The sequence below is a fragment of the Schistocerca piceifrons genome, chromosome 9 (assembly GCF_021461385.2).
Source record: "Schistocerca piceifrons isolate TAMUIC-IGC-003096 chromosome 9, iqSchPice1.1, whole genome shotgun sequence".
Classification (NCBI taxonomy): Eukaryota; Metazoa; Arthropoda; class Insecta; order Orthoptera; family Acrididae; genus Schistocerca; species Schistocerca piceifrons.
In genome coordinates this window covers 134384123-134394773 of record NC_060146.1, presented here as the reverse complement: position 1 = coordinate 134394773, position 10651 = coordinate 134384123, and the positions used below count along the sequence as shown (strand labels likewise).

Genomic DNA, 10651 nt, shown 5'->3' with positions numbered 1-10651 from the left:
GACGAGATGTATCGATGTCGGTCGGTGAGGCCTGGCACGAAGTCGGCGTTCCAATACGTCCCAAAGGTGTTCTGTAGGATTCAGGTGAGGACTCTCTGCAGACCAGTCCATTACAAGAATGTTATTGTTGTGTAACCACTACGCCACAGGCCGTGCATTATGAACAGATGCTCGAGCCTGTTGAAAGACACAACGCCATCACCGAATTGCTCTTCAACCGTGGGAAGCAAGAAAGTGCTTAAAACATCAATGTAGGCCTGTGCTGTGTTATGCCACGCAAAACAACGGGGGGTGAAAGCCCCCTCCATGAAAAACAGGCCTACACGATAACTACACCGCCTCCGAATTTTGCTGCTGGAACTACACACGCTGGCAGATGACGTTTACGGGGCATTCGCAATACCCACATCCTACCATCGGATCGCCACATTGAGTACCGTGATTCGTCACTCCACACAACGTTTTTCCGCTGTTCAATCGTCCGATGTTTACGCTCCTTACACCAAGCGAGGCGTCGTTTGGCATTTGCAGGCGTGATGTGTGGCTTATGAGCAACCGCTTGCCCATGAAATTCAAGTTTTCTCACCTCCCGCCTGATAGTCATAGTACTTGCAGTTTGGAATTCCTGCGTGATGGTCTGGATAGATATCTGCCTGTTACACATTACGACCCTCTTCAGCTGTCGGCAGTCTCTATCAGTCAACAGGTGAGACCTCCTGTGTTGAGTGTACGGTTTTGTGCTGTACATGTCCCTTCACGTTTCCACTTGACTATCACATCGAAAACAGTGGACCAAAGGATGTTCAGGAGTGTGGAAATCTCGCGTACAGACATACGACACAAGTGACACCCAATCACCTGACCACTTTCGAAGTACGTGAGTACCGCGGAGCGTCTCATTCTGCTCTCTCACGATGTGTAATGACCACTGAGGTCACTGATATGGAGTACCTGGCAGTAGGTGGCAGCACAATGCACCTAATATGAAAAACGTATGTTTTAGGGGGTGTCCGGATACTTTTGATCACATAGTGTAAGTGATACAATGTTACTATACAATCTTCATGATTGTCTTACGTGTTCGAATAAGGAAGGTATGGAAAACGTTTTCTGTGGTCACTTCTGTGCACAAACATGTGTAATATTGATGACAATGTGTCATCATCCAATCTTGTGATTAGATACTGCTCTTATTTTATTAACTGATCTGAAGATGGCTGATTGCTCAGCGGAAACTACTCATCAGCGACTGTCAAGATACTGAGATCTGGACCACTAAAGGGTGTTATATGTAGAGTATTTAACGTTTAACATTTATTATTATCCACAAAAATGTTATTTGTATTGCCTAGGTTAGCTTCTCCCTGAAATTACCAGGTGTAGAAGTATGAAAACAGGATTTCCCTATACATGGTGCTAGGCGTCAGTCCAGGGCGCGTGAGACCGTGTCTGTAGCGCCATCTGCTTCCTGTAATGGCCGACGACGAATGTCAGCACACAGTAACCCAAGTTCCATACATTGGCATCTGTTTCAAACCCGTAAACATGTCGAGTTTTTGCCTGCGAACTGCGATTTGCCGACCGAATTGGTTATCTGTTGCCAATTGAAGAAAACTGCTGCAGAAAAACACAATGTTTCGAGAGGTTCAAAAAATTCAAAACTGGTGATTCTGACGTTGAGAAACGACGAGCGCGGGAAACCACCGAAAAAGTTCGAAGACAATGATTTGCTAGCCTTATTGGATGAAGATGATACTCAGATTCATTATGAACTCGTGGAACAATTGAATGTGATGCAGAAAGCAGTTGCTCTTCGGTTGAAAGCTATGGAAAAGGTGCAAAAAGCCGGAAAATGGGTTTCGCACGAACTGAATGAAATACAGCAAGCAAATCGAAAGACCACTTGTGAAATGCTGCTCGCCAGTTACAAAAGAAAGTCGTTTCTCCAATGAATAGTGACAGGTGATGAAAACTGGATATATTTTGAGAATCCTAAGCGTTCGGTTGGTCCCGGCGGAGGTTCGAGTCCTCCCTCGGGCATGTGTGTGTGTGTTTGTCCTCAGGATAATTTAGGTTAAGCAGTGTGTAAGCTAAGGGACTAATGAACTTGGCAGTTAAGTCCTATAAGATTTCACACACATTTCAACATTTTTTTTCCTAAGAGTTGTAAACCATGGGTGAATCCAGGCAGACCATCGACATACACCACAAGACCAAATCGCTTTGGAAAGATGACAATGCTTTGTGTTTGGTGCGATCAGAAGGGTGTCATCTATTATGAGCTGCTAAAAGCAGGTGAAACCGTTAACACTGATCGCTACCAACAGCAAATGATCGGTTTAAATCGAGCATTAAGTGAAAAACGACCGGAATATGGAAAAAAGGCAACACAGTCACGTTGCTCCATAATGACGCCCCATCACACGCAGCAAAACGGGTCAGGAAAACGAGCGAAGCGTGCAGGTGGGAAATACTAGGGCATTCGGCTCATTCTCCAGACTTGGGTCCGTCCAGTTATCATCTATTTGCATCACCGGGACACGCTCTCGCTGAACAACGCTTCAATTCGTATGAAAATGTACGAAAATGGCTCGCTGACTGGTTAACTTCAAAAGAAGAACTGTTTTGTTGGCGTGGCAATGGAGATTATTTTGAGTAAAGTTTCAAACAACAGACATGTAATTATTGCAACCAAATTCCGGTTTCATACTTTTACACTTGGTATGAAGAACAAATATAAAAATTAAGACAAGAAATAAATAAATAAATTCTGGTACCGCGCGCCGCGGAATTTGAATCCGCGCCAGACGTCATGGACGTTGAAAACCCATAGAGGTCGCTGCACCGTAAGCTGTGGCGGCGCGCGCCTCCTGGCCCGCTTTATATAAGCACTATCAGGTGTGTAGGATATGTGTGTTTCGTGCTATTATAATTACTTTAAGCAAAGATCTTAAAGTCAGCGACAGTTTGTAATGGTACTTGAATTACGTAACCATTACGGCACCTCAACTCAACCTCTCGATACCAGCAATATTCTACTGTGTTTCTGTAAAATAGTTAACATTTTTCTGTGACAACATTCAGATTCGATTTCATTAATGTAGGGGTACTTCCATACATCGATATGTATGTATTGCAATGATATTATTCTTATGTGTATTCTTTCTTTTGTCACTACGATCACTGACGTACTTGTAACTCTGATTTTTGGGCGCGTAAGCGGTTATTAGAGAGTCAAGTTTTGGTCGTCATGTTAAAAAGACGCTAATTGTAGTCAGTTTATGAAGTGTGAACTTTAACAGTGAGGAAGATATTTTCAATTATGTTTTATATTGTGAAGTGATATTTTGGAGCGAGTTACGTGATATTGCAACAAAAGTAATAAAAAAAAAGAAGTGTAACTTAAGTTCGGAGTGCTGATTACTTTTTTACATCACTATTGTCCTAACTTGCAAAAGTTTAATCTTCAAGAATGGTTTATGAACCACATCTATAAAACTTTTGAAAGTCGCAGAATAGCACCTAGGCCTCTTTGCATCCGAGATTGGAATCATCACTACCTAGATTTTCGACGATTGAGCCATGAGCTCACAACGAGACCAGCGTGGGAAACACGGAAAGATGAGTGCCTAGTTTATCCATTATTTCAAGAAATGACTTCATTAACTGTGCTCTAATGACACCTGCCACATAATATAACTTTGTTGTTGCCCGAAAATGCAATATTTAGCAGCGTGAGCAACACTACAATCATAATTAATTTTTCACCTTTATTATGGTAGGGTTGTTAGAAGAAATTAAAGCAATAAACATCCCTCGGTCGCAAAATGAAGTCTTTTTAACCTAGGTTTCGGCCACTTCTAAGAGTGCCTTCATCAGAAATAAAACATTGAAACTGGCCTGTAACATAAGTACAAAGTTCTAGGGAAAAAAATGTTTTTTTACAAATGCAAATACTGACTAGCAGTATAAAAAGAAAAGGCATGCCGCAAATACAGACAGGCTACTTAACAGTCAAAATATAGACAGGCGAATATTGTGATGAACATTATCTGATAGATGAAGTAAGAGGCAATACTTCATCTGTCAGCAGCAGACATGGTAACAGTTTGTCTACATAAGAGCTTACAAGTACTGTTCAAAGGCTGAAATCGCCATTACAGAATTACAAAGGGAGCTGAATAACTCAGCGAGTAGAAATAACGATATAATATGGAATGTAGATAATATAAACCATTTAATGAACAAGAAATTATAAATCGACTTAGAAAAAACATTTCGGTAACTGCACGAAGGAACACGAAATCAAATATCAAGCAACGGCTTCATACCGTTGAAGAAGCTTCTGTTACGTAGTTGTAGCTGCTCATGAAGAAGGAGGCCATCATTTCGAGAAAGATGTTTAAAAATTTTCATTAACTCTCTAAAAGTAAAGCTCTTTAACCGTTTCTCAGCTACAGCGATAGGCATTCTCTCTTATTTCAGATATGTCGATGATATTTTAGTCATCTACAAAGGAGTTTTTGATGGCATTAACCGTATTTTCAATCTCTTCAAAGAACTTGAACGAGAAAATATCCTTCACCAGCGAATTCGAAAACGAGGCCCTTCAATTGAATTTTCTTGACTTGACGCTTACGGTAGAAGAAAGTAAAATCTCAGTTAATATTTTTCGTAAAGAAACATAAACCGATCGGATCGTATCTACTTCTATGCACCCACAATCTCATAAGAACGCTTTCTTTGAGTCGGCTATTCACGGAGCTGCTTCTGTTCTATTGCCGAAAGAAAAATTCGAGGAAGAAATTAATTTAATCAAAACGATAGCAGTTAATAACGAATACGAACCTGCCATAGTGAATAGCATTCTTAAAGAGAAAACTGTTAAAAGAGTTACTACACTCGGCACCTCTATCATTGAGTCCAGTCTAAAGAAGAAGTTTTTCTCTATTCCTTTCTTAGGATCCATCTTCTGTCAGATACAACGCCTTCGTAATAAATACAACTGTAATGTTGCCTTTTCAACCAATAATAGTTTGAAAAAAAAAATGTGTTCATAATTTAAAATCGACCCGTTCCCCTTTGAAAGACTTTGGTGTATATAAAATTCTTTGCGACACCTGCTCGTCTTACTACGTAGGACAAACAAGACGTGCTTTTACAGTCAGATACAAATATCTTTAAAGAAAAAATGGTACTAGCACTCAGAATTAGTCTTTTGCCGACTACCTTCTGATTACAGGTCACTCGCCTAAGCATTCTGCACACTGAGAAAAAAGGCGTAGATTAAATGTTCTCGAAGAATTAGAAGTGGATAGGCCTTGAAAAACTGAACACAGATCAATAGAGAAAACAGGAAGAAGTTGTATGGAACTATGAAAAAAATAAGCAAAATATACAAAATGAGTAGTGCATGCGGAGCATAGGCAACATCACGGACAATACGAGGTCAGCGGCGCCGTGGTCCCGTGGTTAGCGTGAGCAGCTGCGGTAGGAGAGGTCCTGGGTTCAAGTCTTCCTTGGAGTTACAATTTCAATTTCTTTATTTTCGCAAAGTTATGATCTGTCCGTTCGTTCATTGACGTCTCTGTTCACTGTAATAAGTTTAGTGTCTGTGTTTTGCGTCCGCACCGCAAAAACCGCGCGAATAGTAGACGAAAGGACGTGCCTCTCCAAGGGGAACCGAAAACATTTGATCGCAAGGTCATAGTCAACCGATTCCTCCACAGGAAAACACGTCTGATATATTCTATACGGCACTGGTGACGGCATGTGCTTCACGTGACAGGAACATGTTGTCGACCCACCTAACTTGTACACTTGGCGAAAGGGTAAAAAGATTCTTCTACCTCGCCCGATTTAGGTTTTCTTGTGGATGTGATAATCACTCCCAAAAAAGTGATGAAAACATAAGAGTTTGTCACATAAACTGCAACAGATGAATGCAACAGTTTCACAGTCGCACAGTTTTCCCTGTGCTCTGTCAAAACATACATTTTTAACGTTTTCCATTTTTTCCGTGTGTTGACCGTCAAATCCTGCATATGTCCAAGTAAATCTGAACATGTTCTGGAATTTTGGAGAGCGTAGTTGATTACGTGTGAGTGCCTGAAGTTTGATAATTGTCTGAAAACAAGAAACTAAACTTTTCACTGGAGGGTAGACATGAACCAAGGACCTCTCGTTCCGTAATTGCTCACGCTAACCACGGGACCACGGCGCTCCTCAGCTCACGTTATCCTTCATGTTGCCTATCCTGCACGTGGACTACTCAGTTTGTATATTTTGCTTATTTTTTTCGTAGTTCCACATAACTTCTTCCCGTTTTCTCGATTGATCTTTGTTCAGTTTTTCAAGGCCTATCCACTGTACCAACTTATAACTAAATCTGAGGGGGGTGTGATGGGGAGGTTCCCTTGTAAGAAGCCTGTTTGTATTTGCGGCTACTAGATGGCACTTTTGGCGTAATGTTCACCTGCCGGGCGCCTCAGTCTGATGCTACTGCAGCTCGATAGGCGTGAGCAGCCTACAGTGGGTTGCCTTCTATGTTTTCTATTTTAGAATTCTGTCACTAAAGCTTTATCGATTAATATTTACTTTATACGTGACATGTAAGTACTGTGCCTTTTCTTTTTATACTGCTAGTCAGTACTTAAACTTATAAAAACATTTCTTCCCTAAAACTTTGCACTCATGTTATAGGCCAGTTTCAATGTTTTATTTCTGATGAAGGCACTCTTAGAAGTGACCGAAACCTAGGTCAAATAATTTTGCGACCGAGCGCTGTCTATTGGTTTAATTTTAAGGAGAGGGTTTTTTGGCACCGTTGATTGGAAAATGTAATGATACACTGACGTCACTGAGTAATGCATAATTTACCTCGTCTGGTACTGATATCTTGTTACTTTGTTTGTCTCTGTTAAGATGTCACCCGTGGCAGAATGCAAACTTTTCTATGGAAATGACACAGACCAGTCTCTATTTAAGATCGAGTGTTATTCTGTGGTTTTTGCGAGCTTCCGTTCTGGCTTGCCTAAAGGACGGTGCGGTCTTTGATCGCGTGAGTCTGCCAGTTATCCGCTCCGCAATGGAATAAGTCTGCAGACCTTTGTAGCGGGGTGTGTTATCGCCTGCCGGCTGCGGTGGTCTCGCGGTTCTACGCGCGCATTGCCGGCACGGTAGCTCAGCGTGTTCGGTCAGAAGGTTAACAGCCCTCTGTAATAAAAAAAACTGAGCTAATCGATCAACAACGAACTTAAACAGATGTCTTACGACGTCCGCCCCGAACAGATGCAACGAACAAAAGTGAACAAAAATGAGATTTAAAAAAAAAAAAACGCGCGCAGTCCGGAACCGTGCGACTGCTACGGTCGCAGGTTCGAATCCTGCCTAGGGGATGGATGTGTGTGATGTCCTTAGGTTAGTTAGGTTTAAGTAGTTCTAAGTTCTAGGGGACTGATGACCACAGCAGTTGAGTCCCATAGTACTCAGAGCCATTTTTTTTTGTTATCGCCTCGCGAGAAATTACAGGTTTTCCTGCTTGACACGGAGTCACCTCGACGCGGCTGCGAGTCGCGGGTCAAGGTCTGCACCCGCGTTTCTCCGCAACACCCGTCGGTGAGGTTTTGTTTACTTTCCGACGCACACCAGCCGGCGGGCAGCGTATAAATGGACAGAGCTGCCGTCCCCTGGACTGTCGCCGCCGCCACACCGCCAAGATGTTTCTGCCACTGGGTGTTCTCTCTGCGTTCGGTTTCGCCATCTTGTTTCACGCACAAGTAAGTACCTCCCAATGTCTTCCTTCGTTCCTTAGCAGGAAATTCGAGGATCACTGTAAAAGTGATGGGCGCTCGTTTCTCCATAGAATTTTATCAAGACAATGAAAAAAAAAATTACAAGATACTTGATGCCTAACAAACGGGTCCTCATGGAATCGCATAATCAAATTTACTTCCTATAGAATTAGATTAGTGCCCATACATCTATTTTCTAATGCAGTATGCAACAGATCTCAAATGAATAAGTACACTACTGGCCATTAAAATTGCTACACCAGGAAGAAATGCAGATGATAAACGGGTATTCACTGGACAAAAATATTATACTATAACTGACATGTGATTACATTTTCACGCAATTTGGGTGCGTAGATCCTGAGAAATCAGTACCCAGAACAACCACCTCTGGCCGTAATAACGGCCTTGATACGCCTGGGCATTGAGTCAAACAGAGCTTGGATGGCGTGTACAGGTACAGCTGCCCATGCAGCTTCAACGCGATACCACAGTTCATCAAGAGTAGCGACTGGCGTATTGTGACGAGCCAGTTGCTCGGCCACCATTGACCAGACGTTTTCAGTTGGTGAGAGATCTGGAGAATGTGCTGGCCAGGGCAGCAGTCGAACATTTTCTGTATCCAGAAAGGCCCGTACAGGACCTGCAACATGAGGTCGTGCATTATCCTGCCGAAATGTAGGGTTTCGCAGGGATCGAATTAAGGGTAGAGTCACGGGTCGTAACACATCTGAAATGTAACGTCCACTGTTCAAAGTGCCGTCAATGCGAACAAGAGGTGAGCGAGACGTGTAACCAATGGCACCCCATACCATCACGCCAGGTGATACGCCAGTACGGCGATGACGAATACGCGCTTCCAATGTGCGTTCACCGCGATGTCGCCAAACACGGATGCGACCCATCATGATGCTGTAAACAGAACCTGGATTCATCCGAAGAAATGACGTTTTGCCATTCGTGCACCCTGGTTCGTCGTTGAGTACACCACCGCAGGCGCTCCTGTCTGTTCGAATGGTTCAAATGGCTCTGAGCACTATGGGACTTAACATCTGTGGTCATCAGTCCCCTAGAACTTAGAACTACTTAAAGCTAACTAACCTAAGGACATCACACACATCCATGCCCGAGGCAGGATTCGAACCTGCGACCGTAGCGGTCACGCGGTTCCAGACTGAAGCGCCTAGAACCGCACGGCCACAACGGCCGGCGTTCCTGTCTGTGATGCAGCGTCAAGGGTAACCGCAGCTGTGGTCTCCGAGCTGATAGTCCATGGTGCTGCAAACGTCGTCGAACTGTTCGTACAGATGACTGTTGTCTTGCAAACGTCCCCATCTGTTGACTCTGAGATCGAGACGTGGCTACTCGATCCGTTACAGCCATGCGGATAAGGTGCCTGTCATCTCGACTGCTAGTGATACGAGGTCGTTGGGATCCAGCACGGCGTCCCGTATTACCCTCCTGAACCCACCGATTCCATACTCTACTAACAGTCATTAGATCCCGACCAACGCGAGCAGCAATGTCGCGATACGATAAACCGCAATCGCGATAGGCTACAATCCGACCTTTATCAAAGTCGGAAACGTGATGGTACGCATTTCTCCTCCTTACACCAGGCAGCACAACAACGTTTCACCAGGCAACGCCGGTCAACTGCTGTTTGTGTATGAGAAATCGGTTGAAAACTTTCCTCATGTCAGCACGTTGTAGGTGTCGCCACCGGGTCCAACCTTGTGTAAATGATCTGAAAAGCTATTCATTTGCATATCACAGCATCTTCTTCCTGTCGGTTAAATTTCGCATCTGTAGCACGTCAACTATGTGGTGTAGCAATTTAAATGGCCAGTAGTGAAAAAAAGAGGAAGTAAAATGAAAGTATGGAAAAGTCGGAATTGAAGATTAAAAGATTTCCTATCACTGCTAAGTATCCAGCAACCAAAATTGGCGATTGGTTTCGTGATCAGAAATAAAGAAATACGTGTTTTAGCAATTGTGGAAATTTAACTCCTATGGAGGTAAATGGAACCGTCGTGTTGCTAGGGCCTCCCGTGGGTTAGACAGGTCGTCTGGTGCAAATCTTTTGAGTTGACGCCGGTTCGGCGATTTGCGCGTCGATGGGGATTAGATGACGATGATAGAGACAACATAACACCCAGTCCCTGAGCGGACAAAATCTCCGACCCAGGCGGGAATCGAACCCAGGCTCCTTGGTATGATAGTCCGTTGCGCTGACCACCTAGCTAACGAGGCGGATTTCGTATGGAGGTCTAACAGTGAATGAAAGCTTTCTTGAAATTAAATCATTATTAACCCATTTCTGGCCAAAACTCTATCGGATCATTTTTTGCAAACTTTTATACAAAAGTGCGTTACATTGAGTGATTAATTGAATAAAAAGTTGTTTTGGAAATTTTCAGTTTATTAGAACAAAAACTACAATTCGTCCCATTTCTGGGACATTGGCCAAATGCGCTATGCAAATTCACAACCTTATTCTCCATGGATAATATTGTAAGACTCAACGCAAACAATAAATAAAGAATGTTTTAATATTATTGAATGTCTGTTCAGTATGAAATGAAGCAAAACACTTCCCGTGTACACCAACGTTGCACCTATCACAATTTTTTTTTCTTGCAGTAAGCTCATCTCTTCTGTGTTTTACTCTCTTCTGTGTTTTATGTGACACAATGAAATGATTTCCTGGATCTAGTCGTACATCTGTGCTCACCCGTCCTCCCATCAATTTGCTTCCTTGTGGTCCTCTGCGTTTTGGTACTGATAGGTAAAACATCACTATTCTCTGTCGGACATCCAAAAGTGAGAGGTTCTATCTAAAGTACCACCTACATTTT

At 43.0% G+C, this 10651-nt stretch overlaps 1 protein-coding gene across 1 annotated transcript in view; it reads left to right on the top strand.

Annotated features, from left to right (window-relative positions):
- The first annotated feature begins 7718 nt into the window (after window positions 1-7718).
- LOC124716756 (GILT-like protein 1) overlaps window positions 7719-10651 on the top strand; it is a 45048-nt gene continuing 42115 nt past the window's right edge. Inside the window, exon 1 of the mRNA XM_047243300.1 lies at window positions 7719-7778. Within this exon, the coding sequence (XP_047099256.1) occupies window positions 7719-7778 (60 nt within the window). The remainder of the gene's footprint in view (window positions 7779-10651) is intronic.